The following is a 22,109-nucleotide window of genomic DNA, read 5'->3' as shown; positions in this document are numbered from 1 at the left end:
CCACGCCTCCACCTTGTCCCCGTCTCCTGTAACTCATTGGAAGGGCTGTGCGCCAATTACTTTGCCGTTACCCAATGGCTACTCAACTGTCTTTTTGGTTCCGCCCAGTCGTCTACCCTGGGTTGGCAACGCCTGGGTCAACGCATGCGCCCAAACGCTTTTACGCATGAACTTACTTTAGTTCTGGACTCTGCGCACGTCCAAATGGCACCCCTTGCGTCCTATCGCGCCACCACCTCTCTGCGCTTGCGCATTCATGCCGTCAAGTTTTCCTTTTCCGGGTCCCAATTGGAACCGTTGGGCGCATGCGCCACTGCAGGCTGGCGGCTCGCGGCTCCTTCTTCCGGCCTCCTCTTTAGGCCGGCACCGGCAGAAGCCCGGCGAGCGCGGAGCCCCAAGCGAGTGACCTGCGACCCCGGAAGTGGACCCCAGATCCTGGGGTTCTCCCTGGTCCGGAGACTAGAGAGCTGTCGCCTGCACCCCGGGAGCATCCACCCCACGCCCACCTCTGGATGCCGCCGACGGGTGCCCGGCCCGTGCCCCGCGCCTGCCTGCCAGCTCGGCCCCTCGGAGCAATTCTGGGCCACGAGTGGGGACGCGGACCCCGTCCCTGATGCAGCCCCACCCCCGCGTCTGGGCCTTGCACCGCTGACTGTCCCGGTCGGCCCCGCCCCCTGCCCGCACCCTCGCGCCGCCGAGCCCCCCCTCCCCCGCTGGGGAGGCCATGGCGTGAGCGTGAGGCCGGGCCCCGGGGCCCTCAGGCGCCAGACGGGGCATGGGCCGGGGGCCGCCCCCATGAGGGTCCCGGGAGTGGGGCGCGCGCAGCAGCGGCGGGGCCATGGGGTCGCAGGTGTTGCAGATCCTGCGCCAGGGGGTGTGGGCCTCGCTCACCGGCGGTTGGTTCTTCGACCCGCACCAGAGCACCTTCTCCAACTGCTTTCACCTCTATGTTTGGATCTTCCTGCTCATCTTTCCCTTCTTGCTGTACATGGTGAGACGCCACGGCCACCTGTAACTCCAGCCGGGAGAGGGAGGGCAGCCTGGCAGGGATTCGGGGCCGTGCCCTGGGCTCTGGGATGTGGAGAGAGAGGAATCACTGCAGAGTTTGGGTCTGTGTGGAAGAGGCCAAAGTCTACCTTTCTTGGATCGAGTGACCTTGAGCCCCACACTTAATCTCATCCAGCTAAACAGAAGACAGAGCTCCTTGCCGAGGGCTGTGTAGTGATTGTGTGCAGAGGTGATGTTTCTAGTGAGTCTGTGAATCCCAGGTATGACGACCATGGCAGCTACATCCTGTAGTGGCAAGGTTTTGTGAAAAGGGACCTGGTTTACTTTCATCTTCAGGTCTTGCCTCCCAGCTTGATGGTGGCCGGCGTGTACTGCCTTGTGGTGGCTGTCATCTTTGCTGCTATCAAGACCGTCAACTATCGGCTGCATGCCATGTTTGACCAGGGCGAGATCGTGGAGAAGCGCAGCTCTACCATGGGGGAGCTGGAGGAAGAGCCTGCCCAGGGGGACAGCAGTCCACCCAGGTGGGTGGGGTAGGGACTGTGCTGGGGATTGAGGGGTTTTGGTGCCTGGGCCTGAACCTTGCAGGGTGGAGTAGGGACTTAGGGAACACTGGCTTTCTGAGTGAATATGAACACTTGTCTTGTGTTAGCCCTGGAATTGTAAAATGATTTCTGAAGAAGAAGCAGTGACAGAGATAGAAGTAGCATACACAGAGGAGAGGTTAACTCAAAGCTGCTGTTGTTTTTCACTGCCAGGGACCCCGGAGTGGAGATGACGGTGTTCCGGAAAGTCAGTTCCACACCCCCAGTGCGCTGCAGCTCCCAGCACTCTGTGTTTGGCTTCAACCAGGTCTCGGTGAGTGGGCCTGGACTTCAGCTTGTCCTCCTGTTCCTCCACGAGCCAGTCCGTACTGTGGGTGCGTCCTGAGCCTACTTCTTGCCTTGTGTGCTCCTTCACGCCTCTCTCTGTCTACTCAGGAGCTGCTGCCCCGAATGGAGGACTCTGGGCCCCTCAGAGGTAGGTGGCTGCTCTTCAGGGTTGGAGCATAGTGCTGTGGAACAGGGGCTGGCATGCTGTGCCAGGGAGTCCTGCTGACACCTCTGGGGCCGTGGTTGCAGACATCAAGGAGCTGGTGCGGGAGCAGGGCAGCAATAATGTGATCGTGACCTCTGCCGACCGAGAGATGCTGAAGCTCAGCTCGCAGGAGAAACTGAGTGCGTGGGCCTTACGGGCCGGGGCTTGTGGGCTAGACCAGCTGTTTTGCCATTGAGTCCCCTCAGCTTGGCTCCATCCTGGGTCTCCTCTGTGTTCCTCTGTGGGACCTCCCCAGTGTGCTGCTGTGGCTGGGCTCTCAGGAAAAGTACAGGGCATAAGACCCCCCTGACCACCAGTTTCTTTTGCAGAAAACCCTTTTTCTCATTTTCTGTCTCCCATTCTTCTGGCAGTTGGAGACCTTCCCCAGACGCCTCCAGGGGCTGTCCCAGACCCTTCTCTTCCCAGTACAGACTCTTCAGAGCCTTCTCCCCTGGCTGGAGATGGAGCGCCCTGGAGTGGGAGCAGCATGGCTGACACTCCCATGAGCCCCCTCCTGAAGGGGAGCCTCAGCCAGGAGCTGAGCAAGAGCTTCCTGACCCTGACGCGGCCTGACCGGGCCCTGGTGAGGACCAGCAGTCGACGGGAGCAACGCAGGGGGGCAGGTGGCTATCAGCCCCTTGACCGGCGGGGCTCAGGGGAGCCCACGCCCCAGAAAGCGGGCTCCTCAGACTCTTGCTTCAGCGGTACTGATAGGGAGACATTGAGCAGCTTCAAGAGTGAGAAGACCAACTCCACCCATCTGGACAGCCCCCCAGGGGGGCCAGCCCCTGAGGGCAGTGACACAGACCCACCCTCTGAGGCTGAGCTGCCCGCCTCGCCAGACGCCGGGGTCCCCTCAGATGACACGCTGCGTTCCTTTGACACGGTCATTGGAGCAGGGACACCACCGGGCCTGGCTGAGCCGCTCCTGGTTGTGCGGCCCAAGGACTTGGCCCTGCTACGGCCTAGCAAACAGCAGCCACCCCTGCGAAGACACTCTCCACCTGGCCGTGCCCCTCGACGGCCCCTGCTTGATGGTGGGGCCTTCTTTGAGGATGAAGACACCAGCGAGGGCAGTGAACTGAGTCCAGCCTCCAGTCTCCGATCGCAGCGCCGCTACAGTACTGACAGCTCCTCTTCTACTTCCTGCTACTCCCCTGAGAGCTCCCGGGGTGCAGCAGGGGGACCCCGGAAGCGGAGGGCCCCCCATGGGGCTGAGGAGGGAACTGCTGTGCCCCCCAAGCGGCCATATGGGACCCAGCGGACGCCTAGTACCGCCAGCGCTAAAACACATGCCCGAGTGCTGAGCATGGATGGGGCTGGGGGTGATGTTCTGAGGCCCCCACTGGCTGGCTCCAAGGCTGAGCTGGAGGCCCAGGTTGGGGTGGAGCAGGCTGCTGGTGAGCCTGCTGTGCTGCCTGCTGAGGCCCGAAGGGGACCTGCTGCCAACCAGCCCGGCTGGCGGGGGGAGCTGCAGGAGGAAGGTGCCGTCGGGGGAGGTGAGTACTGGCTCTAGAGGCAGGGCCTGGGGGACGTGAGCTAAGGGCTTGCGTTTGGGCAAAGGGCAGGTAAAAGTGGACGTGGTCAGTGTCAGCTCAGCCTCTGTCGTAGGCAGCAGACGGACGTGGGCTTGGTGATGATTGACATTGTCTGCGAAATCTCTTAGACATGGGCTCAGCCACCTGCCTTCACATCTTTGGTTAGCACCTGAATCTCTGTCCCGAGGACTCTCATCATCCACACTCATCCTTCCACCACCAGTGGGGTGGGGCAGGGCAGATCAGTGTCATCCTTGTTTGCAAGTAAGGAAACTGAGCATGGGGCTGTGTGACCTGGCTGGGCCCGAGCCGGGGCATGGTTGTACCAGGCTTTTAGCTTCCTGGCGGAGCACCATCTCCAGCCTTACTCCCCCAACCCTGTCTGAGCATCTGTCACTTACGCTTGGGGACCTCTCTCTGGGCAGCAGCTGAGGAGACTGGCAGGCGGGACCGCTCAAGCAGTGTGAGGCGGACCCAGGCCATTCGGAGACGCCACAATGCAGGCAGCAACCCCACCCCTCCAGCCTCTGTCATGGGCTCGCCTCCCAGGTGAGCACCCTGCCGGCTGGGCCGAGGGGCATGAGGGGCCGGGGAGGGCCCACGAGCTCTAACTGGCGCTGACCTGGGGCTGACCCTCTCCAGCAGCCTGCAGGAGGCTCAGCGGGGCCGGGCTGCCTCTCACTCCCGGGCGCTGACTCTGCCCTCTGCGCTGCATTTCGCCTCTTCACTGTTGCTCACCCGGGCTGGTGCCAATGTGCATGAGGCCTGCACCTTTGATGACACCTCTGAGGGTGCTGTGCACTATTTCTACGATGAGAGCGGTGAGCCTTCCCCAAGCCCGTTGGCCCGGTGCCTCCCCGCCCTCCCCCAGCAGCCTGAGTCCTCCCAGCAATGGTGCTTGCTCAGCCCTGTGGCAGGTACTCTGCTAATTCTGCCAGACATCAGCCTTGCAGCCTCTCTGAGGCACGGTGTCTGTGTCATCTTTTTCTCTGCTGATGAGGAAATGGAGGCTCAGCCTGCAGTACAGGGGAGATCTAAAGCCAGGGCAGGTGATTGCTGCGCCCAGGCTCTTGACCTGTAGGCCCTTTCCTGTCCAGAGGCTGGGCTGCCCTCTCAGAGGACACAGCACAGGGTTCTGCCTCATTTGATGGGTCTGGTGCCCACATGAGCCGGGCCTTGGTGCCCCTGTCTCTGCCACGCTGCATCATCTCCCATACCCTGCCCCAGGTGTGCGGCGTTCCTACACCTTTGGTCTGGCTGGAGGCGGCTACGAGAACCCTGTAGGGCAGCAAGGGGAGCAGGCAGCTAATGGAGTCTGGTGAGTTCCCAAGCCTGGCATCCCAGGCCGTTGTCTTTGTTGCCTGCATATCTGGGCAGTTCCCTGAGCCTGGAGTTAGCTCTCTTCCTGCTGAGTTGGCAGAGGCAGCTCAGACCTGCAGGGGGAGGATGGGGAGCAGCAAAGGACAGACCTCCTCGGGTCCCTGGCTCCATGACACTCCAGGCAGGAAGTTTCTAGGAAGCTCAGGGCACAGCCTCAACACTCGGGCCAGGGCCTGGGAGGGAGGCACTTCTGCCACCTGACCCCAGCACTTTTGTCCCTTGGGTCCTGGTTGGTCTCGGCATAGACTGCCCCACCTGCCTGGCCTTGACTTTGATCCCACCCAGCCCCAGGGCTTGCCTATCGTGGGATCCTGATGGCTGCTGTTCTCACAGGGACCGACACTCACATTCCTCCAGCTTCCACTCAGCTGATGTCCCTGAGGCCACAGGTGGCCTGAACCTGCTGCAGCCGAGGCCTGTGGTTCTGCAGGGCATGCAGGTGCGCCGGGTGCCCCTGGAGATCCCGGAGGTGAGGAGCGGCCGGGGAAGGGCCGTGCCAGTGGGGCTTGATGGGGTGGGCAGATCACTGAGTCTGGCCTGTATAGAGAGCTTGCCCAGGCGCCCCAGGAGGGATGGGCTGTGCTGAGTGAGGGCTCCAGGGGCCCTACTCTGAATGTCTTGACCTTTCATGCTGGCAGAGACTCTGAGTCTGAATGGCTGGAGAAGTCAATTATTTGTTTATTCTATGAATGCCTCTGGAGTATATTTCTAATTCTGGAGGAGCCCACGGTAAACAGGGGCTGTGGGTGTTAATGATGATACTTGTGGAAGTGGCGGTATTCTGTGGCAAGCAGGGACCCTGTGGTGACTGTGCTGCCCTGCGTGCACTGTGCACATGTGGATGCTGGAGTGCTCTCTGTTCACATTTCTTGTTTCAGTATAGTCATAAACAGTGTTCTCTGTTGCTCTTAAGAACATCACAATTTGGACAGTAAATTTATGTGCTTAATCTATTAACAGCAGAAGTGCTAAGAATGCATAAAACACCATCTCAGAGTTTAAAAAATGATCATGAAAGCGTACCCGGCACCTGACTCTCAAGGCCACAGATAGGTTGAGCAGCCCCCAGAAGCTCCCATCTGCTCCCTTCTGGTTCATTTCTTCCTCGTAACCATGTCGAGTGGAATCGTGGCCAGCGGCCGCCTCCAGAGGGAAGGGCTGTGCGCCTCTGGCTCTCTGTTTTATCCTTGGAGCCCAGTGCAGGGCCGGGCCCATAGCTGGGGCCCCACAAGTGCTTGTTGAGTGAAGGATACAACAAATGAGAGAGGTTAAGTCATGTGCCCAGGGCCTCAGGGCTGGCGTTGGCACCTAGGCCTGTCCTCAAGTCTGAGCTCTGTATGTACTCTCGGATGGGGTAGTCAGAGTGACAGTGACAGGCCCTGTCTGGGAGGAGGGTAGCATTTGTGCCAGGTCCCAGAGGACAAGTGGATTTCCCTGAGCTTCAGAAGAGGTGGGAGAGCCTGCCTGACTGGGGAAGACAGGCGTGGGAACTGCTGACTCTAGGCAGCCTCTGCAGCCATCGGGACACATCCTGGAAACCTGGAGAGAGGAGGAGCCCTTTGGGATGAAGGGTTCGGGTGGAGTCTGGGGCCGCTAGACAGGGGCCTTTATGTGCTGATGGAAATGGTCAGCCAGGCTGGTGTGCTGAAGGGGGGTAACAGTAGACCGTGTGTGGGGTGGCGGGGCTGACGGCCGCGGCTGTGGGGACTGCAGTTTGACCTGCTGGACCAGGACTCCCTGCACGAATCCCAGGAGCAGACGCTGATGGAGGAGGCGCCACCCCGGGCCCAGCATAGCTATAAGTACTGGCTTCTCCCTGGCCGCTGGACCTCTGTGCGCTACGAGCGGCTTGCCTTGCTGGCTCTGCTGGACCGGTGAGTGTCCTGCAGCCTTGGCCCCCAATTCTTGGAAAACCCCTGGACCTTGGCTCCCCAGACTCTCTACCTGTGGAGGCAGGCAGGCAGCAGAGAGCCTGACTCGGGGGAAGCTGAGGGCGTATTCTTGGCTGGAGTCTGTAGTGGTGGTTCCTATGGTTCATTTGTGGTGTAAAGGGGTAGCCAAGTGGGTGGTGCTGTATTAAATCTGTCTATTCCAAAGTCCTGCTGAAAAAAACTCTTTTTTTGAGACAGAGTCTCTCTCTGTCGCCCAGGCTGGAGTGCAGTGGCGTGACCTCGGCTCACTGCAAGCTCCGCCTCCTGGGTTCATGCCATTCTCCTGCCTCAGCCTCCCAAGTAGCTGGGACTACAGGCACCCGCCACCACACCTGGCTAAATTTTTTTTTTTTTTTTAAAGTAGAGATGGGGTTTCACAGTGTTAGCCAGGATGGTCTCAATCTCCTGACCTTGTGATCCACCTGCCTCGGCCTCCCAAAGTGCTGGGATTACAGGCATGAGACCCCACTCCCAGCCGTCCTATTCACTTTTTTGTATTAGCTTCTGTTGATTTGAAAATTGAGTGCTGTAACCTAGAAAAGCTCACAGACCAGTTATCTCACCTTTCCCATTTCTCAGAGGGGACACCGAGTCCCAGAAAATCTGGTAGAGAAGTCAGATGACTTGCCCGTTGTAGAGAACTTGGGCCTAGAGCCCATGTGGCCTCCCATCCATTTGGGTTTCTCTAGATACAGCGACTGGGTGCTGGTCCCATGTGCATAGCGTTGCACGCCCGAGATAGCATGCACGATGAAGCCACGTGCAGTTAACTCAGCGTCAGCTGGGGGTGGGTGAATCCCGGGAGTGATGGCACCCTGAACTCTCAGCCCTCAATGTCCAGAGTGGGCAACGATTGGGAAGGAGAGAGCAATACAATGGTCTTTGGAACAGGTGCTGCCGGGCCGCATCCTCAAAGTTATAGGTGTTTGCATCGTCAGAATACAAGGGTCTGGCATGGGCAGGGTTCCAGAGCTGGGCCTTTAGGGTAAGGTCCATCTTCCCCACTGCCCCACTGGAAGGTGAGGCCAGACGGGCACGCCCTGACTCGGTTGTCCCTGCAGGACGCGAGGAGTGCTGGAGAACATCTTCGGCGTGGGCCTGAGCAGCCTTGTGGCCTTCCTGGGCTACCTGCTGCTGCTCAAGGGCTTCTTCACCGACATCTGGGTCTTCCAGTTCTGCCTGGTCATCGCCTCCTGCCAGTACTCCCTACTGAAGGTCAGGCTGGGCTCCCTGTGTTTCCTTCCGCACCCAGCTTTTCCCCCAGATTGCCCTTCCCACCACTTCAGTTTTAAGGAGTATAAGCTAAAAGGTAGATAATTTGCCTAAGATTCCCTAGAGCCGGCCAGCTCTTTTACAAACAAGAAAACTGAGGCTCAGGACAGTTCGGGGGCCTGACCTGGTCACTCATAACTGCCTAGTGGTGGAGCTGAACAGGTCCGGGGCTTCTGACCATCCCGTGGGCATCAGCTCTAGTTGCCAACGTAGCCCTGTCTCTTCCAGAGCGTCCAGCCTGATGCGGCGTCCCCCATGCACGTGAGTACCCATGGAACAGCGCCTCTGGCCAGGAGGCCCCAGGAGGGGCTGAGACCAGGTGGGGAGGAGGGTAGGGCATGGAAGGCTGGGGCTCCCTCATCCCTTACCTCCATCGCCCCCACCTGGCCAGGCTCTCCAGCTTGGACCCAGGGCAAGGCCTGGGGCCCTTGAGTGTGTGCATGTGCCAGAGGCGTGGCCAGTCGGGGAGACCCAGCTCCTCATGCGCTGACCCCTCAGGGCCACAACTGGGTGATCGCGTACAGCCGGCCTGTCTACTTCTGCATCTGCTGTCTGCTCATCTGGCTGCTGGACGCCCTGGGCTCAGCTCAGCCCTTCCCACCTGTCTCCCTCTATGGCCTCACGCTTTTCTCCGCCTCCTTCTTCTTCTGTGCCCGAGACGTGGCCACTGGTGAGGCTGGGGCAGGGATGGGGTGGCCCAGGAGAGTGAGTCCCTGAGGGTGGGCCACGGGAAGCCAGCAGGCTGACTGGGCCTTCATGTCCCCTCCCTGCCAGTGTTCACCCTGTGCTTCCCCTTCGTCTTCCTCCTGGGCCTCCTGCCCCAGGTCAACACCTGCCTCATGTACCTGCTGGAGCAAATAGATATGCACGGCTTCGGGGGCACAGGTATGATGCCCACAGGTGGTTCAGGGGAGGGGTCCGTGCGGAGGCCCGGAGGGCCCTCGGATTGGGTCCTTGGCTCCACCCTTGCGGAACCTTCTCCCACATCTGTACTCAAGGCAGACTCAAGGTTTCCGCCCTCTCCTCTCTCCTTCCCTCCCCAGGCAAGTGGTTTAAATCTGAGAATCTTGGAAGCTCTGAAGGCCCCTTGGGGCTTGGAGCAACAGAGAGCAATGGACTGGGGGTGCCATTCCAGGGAGGGCAGCCTCTGGGAGTTGAGGGGAAGTGGGGCTAGGGTTGAGGTGGGTACCTGCAGGTGAGAGCTGGGCTGTACTTCTCCCTTCCACACAGCCGCCACCAGCCCGCTCACGGCAGTCTTCAGCCTCTCCCGCAGCCTGCTGGCCGCTGCCCTGCTCTACGGCTTCTGCCTTGGGGCCATCAAGGTAGGGGTGGCTTTCGAGGTGGGGGCATGCTGCAGTGCGTAGGGGTGGTTAGGGCGGGGCTGTGAACTGGGCTCAGCAGTGGCTTCTCACATGGGGGCAGCCCGGACCCCATGTTTACCTCACCTCCCCTGACCAGCATGGATTCTCTCCCCAGACTCCGTGGCCAGAGCAGCACGTCCCTGTCCTCTTCTCAGTCTTCTGTGGCCTCCTGGTGGCGCTGTCCTACCACCTGAGCCGGCAGAGCAGCGACCCCACCGTGCTCTGGTGGGTTCCCGCACGCGCCTGTGCTCGCGCTGCGCTGGAGTGTGTACTCCGGGTCGTGTGTTTGTGTCTGCACAGTAGGGGTTTGTGTCTGTGCATGTGCCTGTGACTGGGGCCGGGGGAAAGAAGAGGCGTCCTCCTCCTGACTCTTCCTCACCCCCAGGTCTCTGATCCGGAGCAAGCTCTTCCCTGAGCTGGAGGAGCGCAGCTTGGAGACAGCCCGGGCCGAGCCCCCGGACCCCTTGCCGGACAAGATGCGCCAGTCAGTGGTGAGGGGGCGGGGGGTGGGATTCTGTGGGGAGGTGGTGACAGGTTCTGGGGGTACTGGGAGGGGCATGTCCAACCTGGGCTGCTGGGCAGCTGAATGTCTCTCCTGGCCCTGCAGCGTGAGGTCTTGCACTCCGACCTGGTGATGTGTGTGGTTATCGCCGTGCTCAGCTTCGCCATCAGTGCCAGCACCGTCTTTATTGCCCTGAAGGTTTGTGTGGCATGGGCCGCCGCTGCCTCTCACTGTCGTGGTGGGAGCCTGCTTGATCTGAGCACCCTGGGCAGCCCCTCCCCGGCCTGTGCCAGGCGGCCCTCTGTGGCTCCTTGGTCTGCTCCCGTCGGCTGAGCCTCTGGCCTCTCCCTCCTGCAGTCGGTGCTGGGTTTCGTGTTGTACGCACTGGCTGGGGCCGTGGGCTTCTTCACACATTACTTGCTGCCACAACTCCGCAAACAGCTGCCCTGGTTCTGCCTGTCACAGCCTGTGCTGAAGCCGCTGGAGTACAGCCAGTATGAAGTGCGTGGTGAGTTCCCGCCCCTGATGGCCAGGCCTGGGCAGTGGTTCAGGCTGAAGCCTGGCTGGTGAGAGCTGTGGTCCTCTCAGCTCAGGAGTGCCAGCAGGGGGCACTCACTGCCCACACGACCCTTTCTGCACCCTCCCTGCCCTCTGTGTCCGTGTTGCCCTGCTGCGCTCTCCACCTACTCTTCTCCCCGTGCCCTGCTGTGCCCTTCCCTTGCCTGCGTTGCCCTGGTCCTGCCTTCCTTGCTGTCTGTGAGGAGATGGAAGAATGAGAACCCCAGGGCCCTGAAGGGATCTCTTGTCCAGAATTAAACACTGGTCATCAATGGACCAGAGCTGCCTGGAGCACATTTTTACTGGGCTGCGTAACAGTTTTTTAAAAATCCTGGAGCCTGTATTTTAGCATCTTGATCTGAGATATGAAGATCCATGTTTCTTGAGTTTTTCTTAAACGACAGAAGATTCTGCCTCCCGGACTAGCATCCCTGTGTGGCTACAACCAGCCTGAACCGAGGGATCTGCCTTTTAGAAGGGCCCAGCTCACGGGCTCACTGTGCAGTCAGGCCCTAGCCAGCCTGCTGTACGTGGGTGTTTGCGATTTCATCATTGGCCTTGTTTTTGCAGACAGCAAAGCAGGGCAGAGCACCCACCATAAAGCAAGCCTCGATGTGCTAAGTGGCATGTGGAGCCCTTTCCCTGCTGGGGCTCGTTGCTCTCATTTGAGCTGCCACAGATCAGCCCTCCCCCGAGAGTCTCTGGGGACTCAGGACAGCACAGCCTGCCCTCCTAGGGAAGGACTTCCACAGGGAAGGTGGGTGTGTGGAAGCCAGGTACTGAGTCCCGACCTCTGCACACAGGTGCTGCCCAGGTGATGTGGTTTGAGAAGCTGTATGCTGGCCTGCAGTGCGTGGAGAAGTACCTCATCTACCCAGCCGTGGTGCTCAACGCCCTCACGGTGGACGCCCACACAGTCGTCAGCCACCCGGACAAGTACTGCCTCTAGTGAGGACCACCTCACCCTCAACGATCCCATCACCTACTTTCTCTTTTGATCCATGGGGAAACTGAGGCCCAGAGAGGAAATGAGTCACGTCTAAGGTTGCTCAGCAAGCTAAAGCAGGAGAAGTGTTGCCTCTTCAAAAGCAAATGTGTTTCCACCACTCCCTTTGGAAGAGCAGGGACTAAGAGTCACAGGTCGGGCCCAAAAGAGCAGGGGTCAACCCGGCAGAGCAGAGGCCAGGGGTTGCTCTCCGGCCAGAGTAGGCAAGGGGTGGGACACCTATACCCACTGCCCCTGGTCCCCTACCAAGCACCTGATGCCTGCCCCTTGCCCACAGCTGCCGGGCGCTGCTGATGACCGTGGCTGGGCTGAAGCTGCTGCGCTCAGCCTTCTGCTGCCCTCCGCAGCAGTACCTGACGTTGGCCTTCACTGTCCTGCTCTTCCACTTCGACTACCCGCGCCTCTCCCAGGGCTTTCTGCTTGACTACTTCCTCATGTCCCTGCTTTGCAGCAAGGTGAGCTGGTGGCTGTGGCCCAGACGCCAGGCTGCCCAATGGGAGCAGAGCCAACTTCTGTCTGAGTGGGAAGAGAATTTCCTGAGGGCCTGTAGCCACCGCTCTGTATCAGCCCCATGGGCCTTTGCAGCAGCTTCTCAAGGAAGGGGTTACTTCTGCCCTCTACAGAGAGGAAGCTGAGGCTGAAGGAGGTTGAGGGACCTGCCTCAGGTTTTCAGAGAATTGGTGGTCAGCCAGGATTTGAACCCAGGCCTGTCTGACTCCACGACCACCTCCTCAGAAATGGTTAGGGTAATCAGGACCTGGCCTTACCCTCTGGATGCAAACCTCTGAGTTCTGCACCCCTTTGCCACCCTGGATCCAGAGCAGTCAGAGCTGAGTTTCGGAAGCTCCTAGTGCCTTGGCGTGTATAGGTGCTCTGCTGGCTGTGACACTGCCAGGGCTTGGGGGGCTCTTTGAACTAAGGACCATTCTCCTGCACTCTACTGGAGGCCAGCAGTGGTACCTGGAACCCAGGCAGGCCTGAGCCTTTTTCTCCCTCATGTGAACATTCTGTTCTTGTTTTCTGGCCTGGCCCAGGATGGTGGGCATCCACACTGCGTACCCTCTAAGGGCAGGGCTATGGCTCTCCTCGACTTTCAGTACTATAGTCCAGCTTCAGCCTCACCAGTGACTTAGTGGCATGACCTGAGGAGGTCATTTACATTCTGTGTCTTCTCTGAACTTCATCTTTCCCATCTGTGAAATGGGGCCAGCAACAGGAATAAGAAGCTCACAGGGTACTTGTGTGAACTAAATGGCCACTGCCCCTTAGAGCTCAGGCAGGGGTTGCTAATGGTGTCAGGTGCCTTGAGCCATGTCCAGAGCACAAGGGCTGGCCGTGATCTTGGGCTTGGCCCCAGTGGGATGACCCAAGCCTCTGAATGGGGCCTGGCATCCAGGGGCTTCCATGAGTGACCCTGCGTGTCTTTTTTCTTCTCCCTGTTGGCCCTGCCAGCTGTGGGACCTGCTGTACAAGCTGCGTTTCGTGCTGACCTACATCGCGCCCTGGCAGATCACCTGGGGCTCAGCTTTCCACGCCTTTGCCCAGCCCTTTGCCGTGCCACGTATCCGGCCTGTGTTTGGGTGGGGTTGTGCAGGGAGGGCTGTGGCCTGGGGCAGTGGGGGGTAGTGGGGGGCTGGGAGGTCCTGTTACCCACTGCCTCCTTGACTGTGGCTCAGATTCGGCCATGCTGTTCGTCCAGGCCCTGCTCTCGGGGCTCTTCTCCACACCTCTCAACCCGCTGCTGGGCAGCGCGGTCTTCATCATGTCCTATGCTCGGCCCCTCAAGTTCTGGGAGCGTGACTACAAGTGAGTCTCACAGGAGGCGGGAGCACGCCCAGCAGGACAGGAAGGGAGGGGTGTGGAGCCCAGGCTGGAGGCCACCCACAGAGGGGCCCACAGCAGGTATGGGAGGGCTTGGGCACCGTGGGGACACTTGAGGTGGTGGATCTGATGCGGGCAGTGCCTGTACCAGGCCAAGGCCTCGGGCTCACAGCTTGGGGACGGTGGGGTCTGGGGATGAGCCCAGCCTCCCTGCTTCCTGGCTGTGTGTCCTGAGTGAGTCCCTTCGTGTCCCTGAGCCTCAGTCTCCTCATCTGCCTGCATAACGGGGCTGTCCTGGATGGCGTTGGCCTTGTGGCACAGGGAGAGCGATGAGCAGGGTGCACCCTCTCTTCACCTTCGCGGCCAACCGCCTTGTTGCTCTCTCTCTGAACAGCACTAAACGTGTGGATCATTCCAACACCCGCCTGGTCACACAGCTGGACCGGAACCCTGGTGTGTACCCAGCCATCCAAGGGGCTTTAGGGCAGGGCCTCCCTGGGGAGGGAGCCTCGCTAACTTGTCACTTTGTCCGTTTGCCTGCCTGTCCTGGGTCCTAGGCGCTGATGACAACAACCTCAACTCCATCTTCTACGAGCACCTGGCGCGTTCGCTGCAGCACACCCTGTGTGGGGACCTGGCGCTGGGCCGCTGGGGCAACTACGGCCCTGGCGACTGCTTCGTCCTGGCCTCCGACTACCTCAACGCCCTGGTGCACCTCATCGAGGTTGGCAATGGCCTCGTCACCTTCCAGCTGCGTGGCCTTGAGTTCCGGGGTGAGCCGCAGGACCAGGCTCGGGTGGGCAGACACGACTCGGGCCTGACATGGGAGCTGCGTTCAATAGCACATGCGAGTGAGGTCCAGTCTAGCTCTGCCCAGGCTGGCAGGTGGCCTTGGGCAAGGCACTCCTCCCTGGGCCGCATTTCCCAGTCTGAGCAATGAGGTGGCAGGGTCTCTTGGCCAAGCCCTGTGCCTGCCTCAGCTTTAGGTCCCAGTGACTCTACAGGTCATTGCAGTAAGGGCCTGGGCCTGGAGGCCTGAGTTCTCATTCCCAGCCTGCTCTGTGGTCTCAGGCTTGGCCCACGGATTGGGCGCCATGAGCGAGCCAGCTCCTTCCTCTCAGGAAGACGTGTGTTGAATGCCCGAAGAGTGCAGAGGAGCAGACCCTGTGTCCCTGCTCCCTCCTGCCCTGGCCTTGGATGCTGGGAGTTGGAAGGGGACAGGCAGGCGCTCCTTTGTGAATGTTCGCATCCAATAAGGTTGACTCCCCTGGCGTCCAGGGGGGTGAATGGCAACAGGCCTCTGATGCTATGTTGGTCACTCTCCCAGGACGGGGCAGGTAGGGATTGTTCTTGCGGCCCCTGACTGCACACCCCTCCCCCACAGGCACTTACTGCCAGCAGCGCGAGGTGGAGGCCATCACCGAGGGTGTGGAGGAGGACGAGGGCTGTTGCTGCTGCGAACCCGGCCACCTGCCACGGGTCCTGTCCTTCAATGCCGCCTTCGGGCAGCGCTGGCTGGCCTGGGAGGTGACAGCCAGCAAGTACGTGCTGGAGGGCTATAGCATCAGTGACAATAACGCTGCCTCCATGCTACAGGTCTTCGACCTCCGCAAGATCCTCATCACCTACTATGTCAAGGTACGGCGGGCAGGCGTGGCCGGGCAGCAGGGCCCCTGCTGGTGAGCGCTCGCTGGCCAGAGACCCCAGGACCCCTTTCTGGGTTGCTGGGAACCTGTTTTGTCCAAGGGAAGCCAAGGCCTCAGAGTTTAAGTGTCCCCCGAGGTGCCACTGCCAGACCTCAGGTTACAAGGGCCTCTATGCCCATATGGCTCTGATAGGTTCCCAGGCAAGGAAGGCTTGCTTTGGGCAGTGAGTATGGGGCAGGTGGGCAGTTGCAGAGGCCAGCCTTTGAAACCACCTGCCCCCTGCCCCCAGCTCACCCAGCACAGAGCAGTGGTAGAGCTAGCAGTTGTTGCGTTAATGATCGTCATGGGAGCGGCTGCCTGAGCAGTAGCATTTGCCTTGGGTGGGCGCTATGCTGGACATCTCCCGTGAGCTGGGTAGAGTCCCCCTACTCTTTGAGAGGGGCCCTGCTGTCTCACAGATGTGGAAGTTGGCTTGCAGAGGTTCCAGAATCTGAAGAAAGTGGCCAAGCCAGGCTTTGAACCCGGGCCAGCCCTCTGAGCCACGGAGCTTTCCTGCCTCAGCCTGGGGGCTCTGAGCCAGGCCTGAGGATCTTGAGACCTCTTGGGGATGGTGGGGGTTGCTGAGGCAATGTGGGGTGCATAAGGAGCCCTGGAATGGGGGTTCTGATCAGCCTGGAATGTTTCTTCCCTGTGTGCCTCAGTTTACCCCTTGAGAAGTGGGGGTTATTGCAGTTCTCTGAGATGGCAGAAATGTTGAGACTTGGCCAGGCGTGGTGGCTCATGCCTATAATCCCAGCAATTTGGGAGGCCGAGGCAGGTAGATCTCTTGAGGTCAAGAGTTTGAGACTAGCCTGTTCAGTGTGGCGAAACCCCATCTCTACTAAAAATACAAAAAAATTAGGTGGGTGTGATGGTGGGCGCCTGTAATCCCAGCTACTCAGGAGGCTGAGACAGAAGAATCGCTTGAACCTGGGAGGCAGAGGTTGCAGTGAGCCAAGATCGTGCTACTGTACTCCAGCCTGGGCGACAGAGCAAGACTGTCTCAAAAAACAAAAGGAAGAAAAAAAAAAATTTGAGGCTTGTGGTGCCCAGAATAAGGGTACTGGGAGTGGGGTGGCCTGCTGGTCACAGTCCAGGCTCCCACATGCCTTCTTAGGATCTGCCTTGGCACTGCCTATGTTGGGCTCGGGGGGTGGCCTATTGGGGCCCAGGTGAGCCTGCCACCTGCCACCTAGGTTCTCTCTGCAGCAGTTTCACGCGCCGATGGCTGTCCTTCTCTAAAGGACATCCTTTCCACACCACGTATTAGAGGGCTGTCATGTCTTTGTTATTCCTTCTGCCCTCCCAGCCACTCCTAGGCAAGGATTTGTGAGACCACCCCCCTTTCATCAAGAAGGAGGCTGTGTCTAGAGAGGGACATTCCCAGTCCCAGGTCACCCAGAGGTGATGGCCCAGTCTACCTTCCGGTCCCATCTTGAGAGAGGTGCCCTTGCCCAGGTTGCCCCGCTGTGCCTGCCAGGCCAGGGCCAGCAGATTGAGATGTGCCCGGCCAGGTCTCTTGTCCCATGGAGAAGCTGACTTGCCACATCTAAGGCTGCCTCAAAGGCTGGGCAGAATTTGAGTCTGGAGGAAATGCTTGGAGGACCTGGGGTGGCTCCGCTGAGGATGTGGACTGAGGGTGAAACTTGGAAGGACAAGTCAGGGCTGCCGGGGGTGGGGCGGGGCGAGGTGGGTGTGCTGGAGCGCTTAGTGCATTTGGGGAAGTGTCTCAGCTGCAAGAATAGGTCCTTTCCAGCCTTCGAGGTTGGCCAGTCGGGGCAGAGCCCCTCCCGTTAGCTTTGCCCTTCTCGTGGGAGTCACTGGGCTCTCAGACCTGCTCCTGCAGCTGGGAAAGACCCCAAGAGTAGGAAAAGGCACCATGGCTTGAGGCTGCACGGAGTCCGGGCAGTGCTTCCCAGGAAGCACCTTGGGGAGAGCCCAGCTTGCAGTGAGCGCTCACAGGTGGAGCCGCTGCTGGTATTGGCCCCGTCTTCAGTTTCCTCCCGAGATGACTGTGAGTGTTGTGTCAGAGAAAAGGATGGCGCTGGTGAAGGTTAACCAAGCACCTGAGCACCTGATATGTGCCAGGCCAGCTCCTCCCCCTGTCCCTGAAACTTTTCTTCTTTCTTTCTTTTTTTTTTTTTTTTGTTTGGAACAAGGTCTCATTCTGTTGTCCAGGCTGGAGTGCAGTGGCGCCATGTGGGCTCACTGCAATGTCCACCTCCCAGGTTCAAGCAATCCTCCCACCTCAACCTCCCAGGTAGCTGGGACTACAGGCGTGCACCACCACGTCTGGCTAATGTTTGTATTTTTTGTAGAGATGGGGTTTCGCTATGTTGTCCAGGCTGGTCTTGAACGCCTGGGTTCAAGCGATCCTCCCACCTCTGCCTCCCGAAGTGCTGGGATTACAAGTGTGAGCCACCCTGCCTGGCCAAAGCTTTTCTTTTCTGGGTCTTTTTAGCAGCTCTGGTACATTTGCCCTGTACATTTGCTCCTGTACATTTGCCCCAACCCCTGCTTATAACCAACAGGGCCTTTCAACAAGAGGTCCAGGAGCCCCCAGCTTTGGGTACCAGGTGTGCTCGTGGCTTCTTTCTGAGGCGAGGCCTGAATGTCTGTCATGCTTCAGCTGCCTAAAGGGACCTGTGACCCAGGCGCTCTGAGGCAGGCCCGCTACTACAGCCTGCCCTTCCGGCCCTGAGATCTGGATCCCACAATGTCATGATGGGGAAGGTCTGGTGTTCAGGTTGCAGTTCAGTCTGTCCTGCCCGCCTCGCTCCCCGGCCCCCGCCCATGTGACATTTGGATGCTCCCTCGCTCGGGGTTCTGTTTGTGCAGCAACACCAGCCCCTGCTGTTGCCCTGCCCACAGGCTGCACAGGCACTGAAGGTTCACCTGAGGGCCTCACCCCAGGGTCGAGGCCAGCCCGAGGCGGGTGGGGGACAGGGTTCAGGGCAGGTGGGGCCATTCCCACCTTGATGACTTGGAAGCTGAGGTGGTAACGGTTGAGCATGATGATCTTGTTCTCAGGGGCTGCCATCTGTCTGAGCCTCATATTTCTCATATAAACGGCACATTCTGGGTCAGAGGCAGGCAGATGCTTCCTGTGAGTGCTGGCTCCAGCACAGGAGTTACCACTCTGTAAGTGGGTGCTTCCTGGTGACTTTGTTGCTCCTCCTCCCTGGCTTAGGGGAAGGAGCCAACTTGCCTAGTTGCTCTTGAGAGCTGAGACGGCTTTAGGAGCGGGGCATCCCAGAAAGCAGACTTCAGCTCAGTCTTGGGGAGGAGCCTCTGAACCTCCATGCTTTCTCCTCCAGTGGCCAGGGCTGGGGCCCCCGGCCTGACACCTGCCCCTCCTCTCCCAGAGCATCATCTACTACGTGAGCCGCTCACCAAAGCTGGAGGCGTGGCTCAGCCACGAGGGCATCGCGGCAGCCCTGAGGCCTGTGCGGGCGCCCGGCTATGCTGACTCGGATCCCACCTTCTCTCTGAGTGTGGATGAGGACTATGACCTCCGCCTGTCTGGCCTCTCGCTGCCCTCCTTCTGCGCAGTGCACCTCGAGTGGATCCAGTACTGTGCCTCCCGGCGCAGCCAGGTCAGGCTCCACTACCTGAGGCTGCTACCTGGGGCTGTGGGACCTGGGCTTCCCGGCCTCCCTTCCCCCTATTTGGTTTCCTCTCACTCTGAGCCTCCCTTGGCCTGGGCCCCAGCCCCCACTCCAAGTTCCCTGTCCCAGGTCTGAGCTGGGCTCTGGGACGGGGGTCCTTATGCCACAGCCCGTGGACCAGGATTGGAACTCCCCGCTGGTCACGCTGTGTTTTGGCCTATGTGTGCTGGGCCGCCGGGCCCTGGGGACAGCCTCTCACAGCATGTCTGCAAGGTGAGTGCTTGGATGTCCTACTGGGCCTACTGCCGTCCCCACCCCACCTCCTCCATGAAGAGCCCTGTGGTCTCTGGCCGCAGTGGCCACAGAAACTGCAGTGGCCCTTCCTATTGGGGTACCTCTTCTCCCATGGGCAGGGCGCTTCCGGGTCATGACCTTGCCTGCTCTTCAGCGCTCTGTGAGAGACATGGGCAGAGATTGGCCTCTTTGTCAAGATGGGGAAACTGAGGCCCAGCGTGAGGAAAGGCCTCTGCTTGGATCACTCTGAAGCCTTACCCCTGGGTCTTCGACACCCCTCTCTTTCCCCTCCCTGTTCTTCCTCCCACTTAGCCTGGAGCCCTTCCTCTACGGCCTGCACGCCCTGTTCAAGGGGGATTTTCGCATCACCTCCCCACGCGATGAGTGGGTCTTTGCCGACATGGACCTGCTTCACCGCGTTGTGGCGCCTGGGGTTCGCATGGCCCTCAAGCTTCACCAGGTGGGGGAGGGGTGTGCCCAGCAGCGTGGGCAGGTGGGGAATGAAGCCTCTCTCCCGGGCAGGGGCCACTGACCCCAGTCCCCCTGCCCTCCCTACCAGGACCACTTCACGTCCCCAGATGAATATGAGGAGCCAGCAGCCCTCTACGATGCCATTGCGGCCAACGAGGAGCGGCTGGTCATCTCACATGAGGGTGACCCGGCATGGCGCAGCGCCATCCTCAGCAACACGCCCTCCCTGCTGGCGCTGCGCCACGTCCTGGATGACGCCTCTGATGAGTACAAGATCATCATGCTCAACCGGCGCCACCTAAGCTTCCGAGTCATCAAGGTTGGGCCGGCCCCACCTGCCCTAAGCCCTGCCCCCAAAACCCCTTGGGCCAGTTCCCTGACCTTGGCATGTGGCTCTCAGGTGAACCGGGAGTGTGTGCGCGGCCTGTGGGCCGGCCAGCAGCAGGAGCTGGTGTTCCTGCGCAACCGCAATCCTGAGCGCGGCAGCATCCAGAACGCCAAGCAGGCGCTTCGCAACATGATCAACTCCTCCTGTGACCAGCCACTGGGCTACCCCATCTACGTGTCGCCTCTCACCACCTCGCTGGCTGGCAGCCACCCCCAGCTACGGGCGCTGTGGGGTGGCCCCATCAGCCTGGGTGCCATTGCCCGCTGGCTCCTGCGCAGCTGGGAGAGGTGAGGCCTCGGGAAGGGGTGACGTGTGGCACGGGAGGAAGCTGAGGTGCAGTACCTCCCTCCTGGGTCTCAGAGGGAGGACGTGCTGGAGCCAGGGCTTGAATCCCAAGAGATGACCCCCTCCCAGAGCTGACCTGCCCCTCCTAGATGTCACCTTACCCCCAGAGCTGACAGTGGCCTTTAGCCGTCAAGCACTGTTGACAACGCACCCTCAAAAGACTCTGCAAAGTAGGTGGCAGCTTCTTAGAGGGGAGGATCCTGGGGCGCAGAGGTATTAGATGACTTGTCCTAGGGCTGAGGATTCATGCTTGTGAGGACTCTCCCTGCCTCCCTTCTCCCTATTTGGAGAGGGCCTAGCCGTGGGCCCGGGTGATGTGTATGGGAGTGGGGTCCTCGCCACGTTCGCCACCAGCACCCTCCCAACTTCCCTCCGGGCTCCAGTTCAGAGCCCTGTCTCTCCTGATCCCTTTTCTACCTCCCCACCCCCAGGCTTCACAAGGGCTGTGGTGCCGGCTGCAATAGTGGCGGGAACGTGGATGATTCAGACTGTAGCGGGGGCGGTGGCCTGACCTCCCTCAGCAATAACCCCCCCATGGCACACCCCACGCCTGAGAACACGGCAGGTGAGCAGGCGAGGCTGGGCTGAACCCGTGGGTGAGAAGTGCAGCCCAGCTGAGGTCTCTGCTGTCTTATCTGTCTCCTACAGGCAATGGTGACCAACCCCTCCCACCAGGCCCTGGCTGGGGGCCGCGGCCCTCCCTGAGTGGCTCTGGTGATGGGCGGCCCCCACCTCTGCTGCAGTGGCCTCCCCCTCGGCTCCCTGGACCACCCCCTGCATCGCCTACCCCCACAGAGGGTCCCTGGACCTCACGGCCCCCTGGCCCTGGTCTCCTCAGTTCTGAGGGCCCCAGTGGGAAGTGGAGCCTGGGGGGCCGGAAGGGGCTGGGAGGATCTGATGGGGAGCCAGCCTCAGGTAGCCCCAAAGGAGGTACCCCCAAATCTCAGGTAAGGCACCTGTGGGAGGGTTGGGTCGCAGAAGGCTAAGGCCTGCTCATCTGCCAACCTCTCTCCCCTCCCCCAGGCGCCTCTAGACCTCAGCCTCAGCCTCAGCCTCAGCCCGGATGTCAGCACTGAGGCCTCACCCCCCAGAGCTGCCCAGGACATTCCTTGCTTGGACAGCAGTGCCCCTGAGAGTGGCACACCTATGGGTGTCCCGGGCGACTGGCCTGCCCCTGTCGAGGAGCGTGAGAGCCCGGCTGCCCAGCCCCTGCTGGAACACCAGTACTGAGCTACGTGGCACCCACTGGACTTCCTCCTAGGACTCAGTAACGGACCTGCTCTGCTGCCTCTCTGCTGGACCACAGAACTGAGTGGCTTTGGCGTCCATGTCTGAACCCTGACCTCTGGCTGCCTTGGCCAGAGTACCAAAACTGAATGACCCAGACCTCTGACCTTGACCCTTGATCTCTCTCATCCCCAGTCCAGGGCCTGGGCTACCCAGATGGAGGCAGTCAGCCTCCCAGCCAGACCCTAAGAGCCAAACCATGGGCTGGTCCCTCTTGGAGCCCGTGGTCAGGACCACCTCAGCCCCTGGGCCTGCACTGACTGCAGGGGTGGCCCCCTTGGCCTGGACCTGGGGTCTGAAGTGTGGGAAGGGTGGTTTCTTTATTTCCTTTTTGTTTTTTTTTGGTTTTTTTGTTTTTTGTTTTTTTTTGTGCTTCGGAGACATCAGAATTAATAACACTATTTTTGATTTTGGTTGGCAGTTTCTTTTTCTACCTGGGAATGGGTACATGATAGTATGGGTGGCCAAGTTGGGATGGACAAGCACACAGAGGGGTGAAGGATGTGGGGCTGAAGTCTGGTAGATATCAAGGGCAGGCCAAGGTGGGGTTCAGGTAGAACCGGGTCCTCTTCCCCGC

At 60.0% G+C, this 22,109-nt stretch overlaps 1 protein-coding gene across 10 annotated transcripts; it reads left to right on the top strand.

The window, feature by feature from the left end:
• The first annotated feature begins 305 nt into the window (after positions 1–305).
• Positions 306–21,945, top strand: PCNX3 (pecanex 3). 10 transcript variants are annotated; one of them, XM_033207227.1, is made up of 35 exons: positions 306–991; positions 1,345–1,532; positions 1,767–1,866; positions 1,989–2,028; positions 2,130–2,225; positions 2,457–3,584; positions 4,052–4,172; positions 4,269–4,444; positions 4,851–4,941; positions 5,337–5,472; positions 6,717–6,877; positions 7,996–8,149; positions 8,435–8,467; positions 8,705–8,876; positions 8,981–9,091; positions 9,437–9,528; positions 9,683–9,792; positions 9,953–10,058; positions 10,175–10,267; positions 10,427–10,577; positions 11,431–11,575; positions 11,911–12,088; positions 13,086–13,194; positions 13,310–13,439; positions 13,849–13,907; positions 14,012–14,227; positions 14,839–15,092; positions 18,505–18,735; positions 18,917–19,020; positions 19,354–19,501; positions 19,601–19,831; positions 19,913–20,187; positions 20,677–20,810; positions 20,894–21,192; positions 21,269–21,945. In XM_033207227.1, the coding sequence occupies exons 1-35, from the start codon at positions 839–841 to the stop codon at positions 21,473–21,475; spliced, it is 6,132 nt and encodes a 2,043-aa protein (XP_033063118.1). In that variant the 5' UTR covers positions 306–838; the 3' UTR covers positions 21,476–21,945. The 10 variants fall into 10 exon arrangements, with proteins under 10 accessions (XP_033063118.1, XP_033063116.1, XP_033063117.1 ...); XM_033207225.1 differs by having other exon boundaries at positions 4,266–4,444; XM_033207226.1 differs by having other exon boundaries at positions 4,049–4,172.
• The last annotated feature ends 164 nt before the right edge of the window (positions 21,946–22,109 follow it).

Source organism: Trachypithecus francoisi, unplaced genomic scaffold, assembly GCF_009764315.1.
Source record: "Trachypithecus francoisi isolate TF-2019V2 unplaced genomic scaffold, Tfra_2.0 Lachesis_group8, whole genome shotgun sequence".
NCBI lineage: Eukaryota > Metazoa > Chordata > Mammalia > Primates > Cercopithecidae > Trachypithecus > Trachypithecus francoisi.
This window is presented reverse-complemented; position numbering and strand designations above follow the sequence as displayed.

Coding starts and splice junctions, on each gene's coding strand:
- PCNX3 (XM_033207224.1), top strand. CDS start 839: ATGGGGTCGCAGGTGTTGCAGATCCTGCGCCAGGGGGTGTGGGCCTCG. Junction 11,576..11,910: donor CCGGACAAGTACTGCCTCTA/GTGAGGACCACC, acceptor CCTTGCCCACAG/CTGCCGGGCGCTGCTGATGA. Junction 15,093..18,504: donor TCATCACCTACTATGTCAAG/GTACGGCGGGCA, acceptor CTCCTCTCCCAG/AGCATCATCTACTACGTGAG.